At 50.1% G+C, this 12975-nt stretch overlaps 1 protein-coding gene across 1 annotated transcript in view; it reads left to right on the forward strand.

The window, feature by feature from the left end:
* Positions 1 to 12975, forward strand: part of CDH22 (cadherin 22) — a 78117-nt gene that overhangs the window by 28429 nt on the left and 36713 nt on the right. The window contains exons 4-5 of the mRNA XM_049869239.1: positions 6318 to 6485; positions 10760 to 10953. Coding sequence (XP_049725196.1) covers positions 6318 to 6485; positions 10760 to 10953 — 362 coding nt within the window. The remainder of the gene's footprint in view (positions 1 to 6317; positions 6486 to 10759; positions 10954 to 12975) is intronic.

The following is a 12975-nucleotide window of genomic DNA, read 5'->3' on the forward strand; positions in this document are numbered from 1 at the left end:
ATTCAAAGAGTTCAAAGTGGGTATTTAGTGACAATCCTTTCCCCCACCAATCCCCCAGTCACCCAGTCTCTGTCCCTAAGGCAACCAATGTAATTTTCTTGCATGTCTTTCCAAAGATATTCTATGCATGTACAAGAAAATAGGTGCATGTATTTGTTTTATTTATTTTATGTGAATAGTAGCTACACACACACATACTATACACACTGCTTGCCTTTCTCACTTAACAATACATCCTGAAGATTATTCAGTATCAGTACCTAAAGCGCTTCCTCATTCGTTTATTTAACTGCTGTTATGTATGGATACACTAAAGTTTATTTCACCAGTCCCCTACTGATGGACATTTACGCTGTGCTCAATCTTTTACTACAACGAACAATGCTGCAATGAATAACCTCGTACATACATCATTTTGCGCTCGTGTGAGCATCTCTGCAGGATACTTTTCGGGAAGTGGGAAAGCTGGGTCAAAGAGCATGTGCATTTGGGATCTTGATAGATATTCCCTAAATGGGCCAGATTACACTCCCGCCAGCCACAGGAGAGAGTGCCTCTTTCCCTTCCTCCTCACCAGCACTGGGGTTCATTGATGGCTTTTAAGCAAGGAAGTGACATGCTCAGGTTTTCATTTTAACAAGATCTCTCGGGCTTCTTGCTGGAGAACGTGGCTCAGAGGCAGGAATTGCAGGCAGGGAGACCCAGAGCCTGGGGTGCCCAGAATAGGGCTCCAAAGAACAAAAACCAAAAGCCTGCCCCTTCTTGGTATCCACCCAACTCCTCAACCTGCTTGTCTAGTTAGGAGGGCAGAGGTGGTAAAGAACTGATAGTGAGGGGTCGCTGAGGTGCAGAAGAGGGAGAATGGCAGATGATGGCGAGATCCTGCAGGGAGAAAACCGCCATGGAGACTGGAGGCGGAGGGGCGCCACCTACAAAAACAGAAGGAATGTGGATTAAGGAGCAGGGGAATTAGCAAATGAGCCCCAGGATCCGGTGCAGAGCTAGAGAATTCAGTTTGAACCATACTGGCTTTAAGATGATGACAGAAAAGGAGGAAAGAAATTCCTAGAACTCGCAGGCCGCCTGAAATATGGCCTTAGAGTTCTGAGAACAGCTTGTGCTCCTTTAGCTTTGGTTTCCCTGTGTGCTCAAGGGAAGTAATAATAACCACCTGACGTGATCATTGTGAGAATTCAATGGGAAAATTCATTGATGCATTCCAACAAGTGTTTATTGAGTGCCTACTGTGTGCCTGAAGTCCCTGGGTGGTGCCAATGGTTAACATGCTCAGCTGCTAACTGAAAGGTTGGAAGTTTGACTCCACCCAGAGGTGCCTCGGAAGAAAGGCCTGGTGATCTGCTTCTGAAAAATCAGCCAACAGAAACCCTAAGGAGGACAGTTGTACTCCCACACAGGCGGGGTTGCTGTGAGCTGGAGTTGACTGGATGGCGACTGGTTTGACTGTGTGCCTGGCTTTGCTCTGGGCCCTGGAGGTGCAGCAGAAGGCAGATCAGAGACTCTACCCTCATGAAGCTTTTATCCAAATAGAGGATGCAGAAAATAAGCACATTAACATATAACATAATGACAAGTGGTGCTGAGGGCTAGGAAGAAACATCAAGCAGGCTAAGGGGGTGGACGTAGAAAAGAAAAGCAGGACAGGTTTTCTGGGGAGGAGGCATTGGGGCAGAGACCTGAACGCAGGGAGGATGTGAGCCATGCAGATATCTGGTATGAGAGCACTCCAGGTCCAGGGAACAGCAAGCAGGGAAAGTAGGCGGCGCAATTCTTGGTGCAGACATGTAAATGAGATGATGGAGACTTCATCCATTTAGCTGGGGCAGGCGGGGACCTTAGAGTTGCTCAGCTTTCAGGGGGAGGAAGAGAGAGGACACAGAATTAAGGGAAGGGCCAGGACTGAGACTTGGGAGGTGGCAGGGATGAGCAGACAACAGATTGGACTCCAAGAGAGGGAAGCCAAGTTCCAAGAAAGAGCATCGCCCACTGCAGAGGGTCAGGAGGAGGAGGGTAGCAAGAGGCAGGCCTGGAGGGCCCGGGAGGGCAGGAACAGTTCCCAGGAGGTAGGAGGCAGACACCAAGCAAGGCAGGTACAGGCATCAGGCGGGATCCTCGTTTTGGGGGGCTTTTTTTTTTTAGGGAAAGAAGGGTCCCTCAACTTTCTCAGTCTGAAAGGGTTTTAGACATTTTCCAGAAGAGACCAGATTTTTCCTCCCCCTGCCCACAGTCCCACGGCAGGAGCCGCCCTGGTGCCATTCGCAGCCCCAGCTCCATTTCCCCAGCCAGGAATATTCCGCTGATGCGGGTCTATAATTAGCAGCTGCTTCGAGGTACAGTCTGTTCTCGCTGTGCAGATAGCAGGGAGCAGAGCCGGAACGGGGCCTGAGAGGAAGGTGTGAGGGAAGGAGGAGGCAGGGTGCCACGAGGCCCCAGTGCCAACAGAGGAATTAACTTGTGTGGTTTAAAGGCCAGGCCTGCTGGCAAGCCTCCAACAGGGGCAAAAGGGAGGGCATTTGCAGGCTAATGAGGCATCACACGGGCTCCTGGGGCCCCTTCTGCCGCCTTTGGAGGGGGCAGCGGGGGCGTCGAGGACAACAGCTGGAACTGGGGGTGTTGAGTGAGGACAAGGCTGCAGGGAGCCATGGTTAGGTTATAATTACCAGCCCCTGCCCACCACCGCCTTGCACAAATAGATTCTCTCCGAGACTTCAAGATCTACACTGAAAATTCCCAACTGGATGTCAGTTTTCCTGGGAAGGAATGGAACTAATATTTTTTGATAACCTTCTAAGGGCCAGACCCTGGGGTCAAGATAATGAACTAGACCTGGGCTCTGCCCTCTCAGAACTTGAGTTCTAACAGAGAAGCCAGAAACAACTAGGCAACTACACCCAGGCTGTGAGAGAAGAGGCAGAGGGAGTCGGTCAGTGAATTAAAATGTTTATCGAGCACCTGCTGTGTGCCAGATCCTATAAATGAAATGATGGCCAAGACCAGAAAGGATCCTTGTCCTCATGGAACTTATTTATGAGGTTCCCAACCCAGGACCTGAGAAGGGGGGTCGTCGGTGTTGTTATTTGTTGTTACGTGCTGCGAGTTGGTTCCAACTCATAGCGACCCCATACACAATAGGATGAAACACTGCTCGGTCCTGCACCAGCCTCGCAATCTATATTCGAGTCCATTGTTGCAGCACTGTGTCAATCCATCTCTTTGAGGGTCTTCCTCTTTTTCACTGACCCTCTGCTTTACCAAGCATGATGTTCTTCCCTAGGAACTGGTTTCTCCTGATAACATCTCCAAAGTACCTAAGATGAAGTCTCGCCATCCTTGCTTCTAAGAAGCATTCTGGCTGTACTTGTTCCAAGACAGATTTGTTCATTCTTCTGGCAGTCCCTAGAATATTCGGTATTCTTTGCAAACACCGTAATTCAAAGGCATCAATTCTTCTTTGGTCTTCCTTATTCATTGTCCAGCTTTCACATGCATACAAGGTGATTGAAAATACCATGGCTTGGGTCAGGCACACTTTAGTCCTCAAAGTGACATCTTTGCTTTTGAACACTTTTGAGAGGTCTTTTGCAGCAGATTTGCCCAGTGCAATACATGGTTAGATTTGACTGCTGCTTCCCTGGGAACCTTATTTATGAGGTGCCCAACCCAGGACTTGAGAAGGGGGATCGATGAGGCATTGCCAAATGCAAAACCTTCTGCTGGAAGTTTTGTCTCATTTTACCCTCTCAACAACCCTACTGAGTAGGTATGCCCATATTACAGAATACGACACTGAGGCTTAGAGACTCAAGGACTTGCCCAAGTTAGCAAGTAAATGATGGAAAGAAGACTTGAGACCACATCCATCTGACTCTAAACTCCCTCCTTTTGGCACTGCCTCCTGTCTGTTTCCGTGTGCCCTAGCCCTCAATGAGGCTCTAATAAATGAATGAGTGAATGAATGAAGTTGCAGAAGCAGGAGGTTTTGGGAACAGCTTCATGGACCAATTTGAGACTTTTTACCCCAGACTTCCAGGTGCAACAGCCTCCATGATGCTTCTCCCAGCATCAGGAGGTTGAGAGAGGAGCGGTGCATGGTAGAGGCAAAATATGCCCTAAATTCCTTCCATCCCTGTGTACAGCCTCCTTGCAATGTGACTTTGCCACTCCTCCCATCAAGAGGTGGAGTCTATTTCCCCACCCCTTGAATCTGGGCTGGCCTTGTGACTTGCTTTGGCCAGTAGAATGTGGCAGAAGCAATGTTGTGCAACTTCCAAGACTTGGCCTTAAAAGACCTTGCTCCTTTCGCTTTTGCTGTCCTGGACCATTGTCCTAAGATGCTGTCCTTACAGCAGATGGCGGGACAGTTCAGAGCAGGGGCTCTGGCGCCAGAATGGCTGTTTGAATCCTTGCTGCACTGCTTTCTGCATGTGCAATCTTGAGCAAGGTACTCGGCTTCTCTGTGCCTAAATATCCTCATCTGTAAAATGGGGGTAATCATGGCACCTCTTTTGTAGGAATGTTGAGAGGATGAACTGAGACCATCCGCTTAAGGTGCTTAGAACAGTGCCAGGCACAGAGTAAACATGCATAAATGTTAGTTATGGGTGTTATTGTCACATGCAATTCTCTTGAGGAGAAACCCTACACCAGCGACTCTCAGTGGTTCTCAACCAAGCTTACCCCCAGGGGCCATTTGATGATGTCTGCAGACATTTTTGGTTGTCACAACTGGGGCAGCTAGTGGGAAGAGGCCAAGGATGCTGCTAACCATCCTACAATGCACAGGACAGCCTCCCCTCCCCCAAGAAATAATTATCCCAAATGTCAACAGCGTTGAGGGTGAGAAACCCTGTTCTTTAGGGAGGGATCATGGTTGTCCCCATTTTATGGATAAGAAAACTGAGGTTCAGAAAGGCGAAGAGATTTGCTTAAGATCACATGGCCCAAAAATAGCAGCTCTAGGATTTATCTCATGTCCACCTGCTTCCAAGGCACCTCTGTCCCTGGGAAGATAAAGAGGGGGTCTGTTGAGGGGCCATGGAGAAGGCCAATAACCTTCGATTCCATAAGACTACCCATTCCGTGTTTCTGTGATCCCCCAGAAGCAGAGCTGCCTGTAGGCCCCACCCCAGGGACACACATAAGTATTCACACACACGCAGCCTTTCCTCCAGTCTCACTGCCTTTATTGTAGTCTGTGGGCTGTTTAGGGACATCAGAGTCAGTGCTTGGGTTTTATGAGACACGTCAAGGGGCTGCTGGTGCATGACTCCACCCGGCGCTCAGGCCCTGCGCACCACCTGCCACCACCTGGCACTCGACAGGTTGGAGTCGGTGGCAGGAGAGGCTTGGAAAGCCTCATCGACTCCCCCCACCCCCAGCCCCAGTCTCTTCGCCTGGCAGGGAGACAAGAAGCCCAGCCTTCTCCAGCACAGAATTAATCTTGCGGGCACCCCCACTCCTGCCCCTACCCCCGCTGCCATTAACAGCTTAGAGGATTGTCTGTTCACAGATAGCTGGTGCCTGGATAGGGAATCTCGGCCAGGGTGTGGGGCAGGCAGCTGGGGCCCCTGGGGCTGACGGGGGGGGCTTTGATTGTGGGGGGGGTGTGTGTGTGTGTCTGTGACTTTGTGTGTGTTTTTGTGCATGCATTTTATAGTATGCGTGTGAAATACGCTGTGTACACTGAGTGTGACACCTCAGTGAGGGGACATGCGTGTGGTGGGTGAGTCCAGCCCACTTTGACAAGCACAGTGCTGCAGCTTTGGGCCGAGGGCCACTGACAGAGACAAGTCAGGTACAGTCCAGGTTCATACATAGCATCAGCGTTCACCTTCAGATGGGGAAACTGAGGCCTGAAGAGCGAGATTGGTTGTCCAGGAGAGGTCACACAGTGACAGGTTCGTGTGTGTGTGGGTATATGTGTGTGAGCATGTAAGAGTATGTGAGTGTGTGTATGTGTGTGTGTGTAGGTGTGCAAGAGCATGTCTGAGTGTGTATGTGTGAATATGGGAGTGTGTGTAGGTGTGTGTAGATGTGTGTGTGTGTGGCTGTGTGAGCGTGTGTATGCGTCCGTGAGTGTGTGTATGTATGGGAGTATATGTGCGTGAGTGTGTGTGTGTGATGGCTGCTGAGCTCTGCACCTCCTTGGTGACCATATCAGTGTCTTTGGCATCACCCACTCCCCTCCTGAACTTGACCCAGAGCTCACCAGAACTGAACCGGCCTCACCACACAGGCCAGGTCGCCATACTAGCTGGAGCTTGTGGGAGCTTCCTCAGCCTCACCCCATCCACCCACAGGTGTGATCCGGACAGCTGTGCCTGACCTCGACCGAGAGAGCCAGGAGCGCTACGAGGTGGTGATCCAGGCCACAGACATGGCGGGCCAGCTGGGCGGCCTCTCAGGCTCCACTACTGTCACCATTGTGGTCACCGATGTCAACGACAACCCACCCCGATTCCCTCAGAGTGAGTGAAACCTTCTCAGAGGGAGGCCACCATCTGTGTGTCTGTCCATTTGGGCCCCCTCATTGGGTGTCCTTGGGGGGAGGCCACTGTGGGTGTCTGTCTGTTTATCCATCCAAGCCACCCACTGGCCTCCCAGCCTCCCTCTAGGCTTCCCACCAAAAGAGGGGCTTCCATCTGTCTGTCTATCCACCCAATCACCTATGTACCACCACCTCCCCGCAGAATTATGCTTCTTACAGAAGAAGACCCAAAATGTGGCTGATATTCCATAATCCAAGTAGTGCAATTACCTTCCTACCCCTCACCTTGCTTCCCGCAGAGAGGGGGCCCCACCTGTCCACCCGTCTGCCCATCACCCTTTGTACCACCCCCTGCCCCCACCGCTGCTTCTCACACGGTGAGTTGCCACATGCCCCTGATTCATGCTCACAGAGGGAAGTGAGGGGGTCAAGAAGGGATGACGACAGAGGGGTTCCCTGACCTGGTCCCCCACCCCAGTCGGCCCAACCAGCCCCTCTGTCCCAAGCTGAGGCCTGGCCAGTGCCGAGAGCCACCGGGGAAGCTGCTGGAGCAAGGCGGAGATTGACTGCCACAGGGAGCTGGGCTGATTCCTATCAGGCGAGTCATTACCCGAGGTCTGCTGCTCTCACATTAGGCTCCGCCACAGGGGACTGACCCCCGTGAGATAAGGGAATCCAATCCCTGAGCTGAGCACGTACAGCATAGCAGCCTAGCACCTCAGCCCCGACAGAACCGGGTGGGCAGAGCCGACGCCAGTGCCACGTTGCCAGGGAGCCTGGAACGGAGCCAGCCCACTGTCTGCTCCCCTAGCCCAGCCCCCGCCCACTGCTGGGGAGCTCCAAAGCACCATGCAGAGGGATGGGGGCACCCAGTCTCATTCCCATTGTGCCAGACTCCATGCCAGCTCTGAGCTGGAAGGGGTGGGCAGAGCAGAGAGGAGGAAGCCAGGGCCTCAGGGAGACAATTGTTTATTCATTCATTCATTTCTTTCTCTTTTTTAAACATTTCTATATTGTGAAATATAGCAGTAAAATCAGTTGTCATCGAGTCGATTCCTACTCATGGCAACCCCGTATGTGCAGAGTAGAGCTCTGTGCCGCAGGGTTTTCATGATTGTGACCTTTCAGAAGCAGATCACCAGGCCTTTCTCCTGAGGTGCCTCTGGGTGGGTTCAAACTGCCAACCTTTCGGTTAATAGTCTAGCGTTTAACCATTTGTGCCACTCAGCACACAAATAGAAGAGTATAAACTATAAACGTCTGTTTTAAGAAATAATTATAAATCAAATACCCTAGTAAGCACCAACCCAGGACCCCAGGAGCCCCCACATGCCTTTTCCTGGTCATAACTTCTCCCCCATCCTCCTCCTCCCACATCTGCTTTTGTGATAATCATCCCCTTGCTTTTCTTTAGGGTCTGTTCACCTAGGTATGCATCACCAAACATTATAGTTTAATTTTGCCTGCTTTTGAACCTTATATAAATGGAATCATACAATATAAACTATTTTGTCTCTTGCTTTTTTTGTCTCTCAAATTATGTTTATGAAGTCCGTCTGTGTTGTTGCTGTAGCTGTAGTTTGTTCATTTTCATTGCTGTATAGTATTTCACCGTATGGCTAGACCACAATTCATCTAGGCTGCTCTTGATGGGAGGAGTCCCTGGGTGGTGCCAAGGTTAAGCACTCAACTACTAGTGAAACCACTCAGTGGCACCTTGGAAGACAAGCCTGGTGATCTATTTCCGAAAGATCAGCCATTGAAAACCCTATGGAGCAGTTCTACTCTGACACACATGTGATGTCAACAGTGCAAAAAATTCTTGATGGGCATTGGGGTTATTTCCAAGTTTGGGGCTATTATGAAGATACTGCTTTGGAGATTTTTGTACATGTCTCCTGCTGCTATTTGCAAGTATTTCTCTAGTATACACAGGTGAGTAGACTTGCTGGGCCCTGAGATAGACTTACCTTCAATTTTACTAAGTAAAGCCAAACTCTTTTTCCGCCCTGAAGAAATGTGAGTGTCCACTGCACCACATCCTCGCCAATACTTGGTATCATCAGACTCTTTAACTTGTGTTAATCTGGTGAGTGTATATGGGTAACTCATCTTGGTTTTCATTCATTCACTCACAAGTCACTCACGCATTTCATTTATGCGACAGCCTGGTGTTCTGCCAGGCACTGAGGATGCCTGATGAATAAGAGATGTGGTTCTTGCCTTCCAGGCACTCCTACCCAAGGGAGAGAGAGAATAAACAGAAGATGATAGTAAAATGTGGTAATCCCTATAGCAGGGAAAGCTTGGGGGCCATGGGAGCACAGGAGCTGAGCCTGGAAGTCTGGGAAAGTTCCCAAGAGGAAGTAGCATTCAGCGAGGCTAGAAGGCAGAGTGGGAACTGGGGAGGTGAAGGCAAAGAGGAGAACGGGGAGAGAGAGTGCCTGGAGGAGAGCCTGGAGGGAGTGCCTGGACAGAGAGCAAGTCATATTTGAGGAATTACAAGAACTTCAGCTAGGCTGAAGCTGGAGTTGGGGATGGAGGAGGATGAGGCTGGAGAAGACAGCAGGGGCCAGGCAGCAGGCACCATGTAGGGCAAGCCAAGAGGTTGCCTGACTTCATCCTGAAGGCAGTGAGGAGCTATAGAAGGGATTTATGCAAGGGAGTGACATGGTCAGCTTGTGTTTTAGAAAGCACCCCCTGGCTGCTGTGTGCTAATAAAATGGAGGTGGCCGCTGCCCATAAGGGGCACATCTCCAAAAGCCACATCTCCCTGCCCATGGCCCCTGCTTCTGCTGGGCTGGCCCATCCAAGTCATCCTCATCTCAGCTCTGGGAGGAGAATTGTTTGCATCCCATGTGACCTCATCCTTCTGGTTTTCCCATGCTTCTCCCCTCTAGTCGCCATGGTCATCTTGCCATTCTTCAAACACTCCAGGCATTGCACCCACCCCAGGGCCTTTGCACCTGCTGTCCCTTCTGTCTGGAGTGCTCTTTCCCAGATCTCTGCTTGACTCACTTCCTCATCTCCCTCAGGCCTTTGTAAAAATGCCATCTTCTCAGTGAAGCCTATCTTGATCACCCCGCGAGCCCTCATCAGCACTTCCCATCCCCCTTTTCTGCTTTATTTTTCTCCTAAATACACATCACCATTTGACATACTGTATGGTTTACTGCTGTGATTGCTTAGCGTCTGTCTCCTGCCATTAAAAGAAGAGCGCCGTGAAAGCTGGAAGTTTTGTCTTTTCTCTGTCGCTGTATCCCCAGTGCCTAGAGCTGTGCCTGGGACATCATAGGTGCTCAGTAAATACGCTGCAGTGGAGGAATAAATGCCATTAACATCAACAGCTTGTTAAAAAAGAAACAACAGCAAAGTCAGTATGAAGCACCATCATTTTAATACCGTTTGTTCCACTTTTCGAGCGTGTGCCAGGCACCGCACTAAGCATTTTACATGCATCATCATCTAAGTTCATTGTCGTAAGAGCATTGCTGTTAGAAAGGAACTATTATTTTTCCAATTATTCTAATTTATTTAATATAATGCTATCTATTGAAAATGAAACCAATAGTGTAAACAAAATGCGATTAATAAGTAATATAACCCACTTGTTTTAAAATTAATTTTACTCTGTTTTAAGAAAGGTACTATCATTATTATTACTCCCATTCTACAGATGAGGAAACTGAGGCTCAGGATTACACAGCTAGGATGGATTCCAGAGCCCTGACTTCTTTATCACAGTGCTCTTCTATCCCTTTCACTGGGCAGATGGGAAAACTGAGGCCTAAAGAACTACAGGGACTTTCCCAAGTCAATCAACAAATAAACTCAGGGTCAGAATGGGGACCTCCTAGGAGCCCTGGTGGCACAATGGTTAACCACTCGGCTGCTAACCCAAAGGTTGGTGGTTGGAACCCACCTGGCAGTTCCATGGGAGAAAGACCTGGCGACAAGCTTCTGCAAAGATTACAGCGTAGAAAACCCTATGGGGCAGTTCTGCTCTGTTGCATGGGGTCTCCGTGAGTCGAAACTGACTCAACAGCACCTAATGACAACAACCGAATAGGGCCCTCCTCCCACATTTCTGCAGGGAATGCACCTTCCCCAGCTGCCATGCTAGCCAAGCTGGGAACCCCTCGGAAACACTGCCCTCCCTGGAGGCCCATCTGAACCCCCCCTTCCCATCCCCAGAGCTGGCAGAGGCCAGGCCAGGGACTGCCCCCACACCACTCATGGCCATGTCCCCCACAGAGATGTACCAGTTCAGCATCAAGGAGTCAGCCCCCATCGGCACAGCCGTGGGGCGAGTGAAGGCCGAGGATTCGGACGTGGGCGAGAACACGGACATGACTTACCACCTCAAGGAGGAGAGTGGCAGCGGTGGAGATGTGTTCAAGGTCACCACGGACAGCGACACTCAGGAGGCTATCATCGTAGTGCAGAAGGTGCGCTGCCCCCAGGAGGGATGGGAGAGGCAGGCCCCAGGGGCCGAGGGGTTTGGCTCTTGAGCAGCCAAATCCCCCCACCCCAATCCTCCTCCAGGTTTAGCTCTTCCCAGCACCCAGGACCAACCAGAACACTGATGGTATCTTTCCCATTTTACAAATGAGAGACTGAGGCACAGAGAGGTTAAGTGACTTCTCCAAGGTTGCACAGCTAGTTGGCAGAGCTGGAATTCAATCCAGGTTTGCATTTGTGCTCCCTTTTTTTTTTAATTGTTGTTGAGAACATACACAGCAACACATACACCAATTCAACATGTACCATACAGTGACGCTGATTACATTCTTTAAACTGTGCAACTGTCTCACCCCCCTTTTTTGATTTGTTCCTACCCTATTGACAGTCACTTCCCCCTGAGCCTCCTGTCTGAGCTTTCAAGTTGCTGTTACCAATATGATCCCATAGAGTAAGTTCTTTAGAAGGGCACAGTGCTCACTGCAGACATTCTTTACTAGTTAAGCTAGAGTGTTGTTTGGTTTAAAGAAGCCTTCAGGGGATATTTCTGGTTTATGTTTTCAGGGTTAAAGATGATCTCAGGGCAGTAGTTTCAGGGGCTCATCCAGCCTCAGTGACTCCAGAAAGTCTGAATTCTGTGTTCTTGCTCTTAGAGACTATGATATGCTCCTTTGACTCTGGGCCAGGCCCTTCACAGTCATTATTTCCTTTAATCCTCATGCCTCCCGCCGGAGGAAATGTCATTATCCCTATTTTTACAAATGCCCCTGTAAAGGGCAGAGTGGGGATATGAACCCAGGTCTGGTGGCTCCAAAGTTCTTTCCTTCCTGAGTCTAACAACCTTCCTCACCCACTGACTGGCTCAGGAGCCAGAAGCTAAAACTACAAACTCAGGCATCCTTAGGGAGAGTGAATGCAGGCCAGATAAAGAAGTGAAATTTCCATCTTCCAAGACTTGGTCATGGGCTTGGCAACTCAGGGCTGCATAGGCCTTTAAGACTGTCCACTTCAACTCCACTCTCCCATGGGAGGTTTAAATCCCCCTGCACTGGCCCGTAAAATGTTTGCATACCTCCAGGGATGGGGTGCTCACTCTCTGACATTGTCCAGCTCTTCTCCTCCCACTCAGTGAGAACCCACCTCCCTAAATCTGCTCCTCTCAGCCTGGGCTCTGCCTTCAGGGACCCACAGAAACATCTGCCCCTTGGCTAGAGGACAGCCCTTTGTTCACCCAGCAAGCACATAATGACACACCTCTACCTAGCACTGAGGGTTTGAGGACAGGGATCCCTCCCAGTTCCTTCAGCTACTTCCCAGAGAGTAGTACAGTGAAACTGTGAGAACTGGAACTTGCCAGGACTGCCTTGTTTTTCTGAGTTTTCCACCTTTGACAGGGTGCAGTTTTACCACTTTTCTATTGCTCCTTTTAGTGGAAAATATTTGAGTTTTCCTTCTCTGGCAGGTTTCCACCTTATACTGACTGGCTCCAGCTTTCTCAGGTGTTACTGAAATAACTAATACTTTTAAAGTGCTTGCCATGTGACAGGCACCTTTCACTTGCTTTCCATGTATGAATTCATTCTGCCCCTATAACAACCCTCTAAGATGCTAGTATTATCCAGTTTATAGGTGAGAAACTGAGGCCCCGAGAAGTAACTTGCCCACAGTCATGCATCCAGCACAGCAGAGCAGGGATATGGACTCCAGAATCCACCCTCTTAAACACTATGCTGTGTTGGATCTCCATTCGTCCTCACTGTAAGACCGGCCCATTTCACAGATGGGGAATTGGAGGCCCAAAGAGGCCCCGCACTGGAGAGCAGTAGAGCCAGGCTCCAAGCCCAGCCTGGAGACTCCAGCGTCGCATTTGTTCTCCTCCCCTGAGCTGCACACCCCCCTTGGGCCCCTCCTCCTGCTCCAGCAGTGGCGCCTGAGGTGTCTCTGTGGAGGCAGTGCTGCTCGGGAGCAGAACCCCAGCCTGATTGATGATCTGATTCCAGGGCCCATCG

The sequence above is a fragment of the Elephas maximus genome, chromosome 25, assembly GCF_024166365.1.
Source record: "Elephas maximus indicus isolate mEleMax1 chromosome 25, mEleMax1 primary haplotype, whole genome shotgun sequence".
NCBI classification, from domain to species: Eukaryota; Metazoa; Chordata; class Mammalia; order Proboscidea; family Elephantidae; genus Elephas; species Elephas maximus.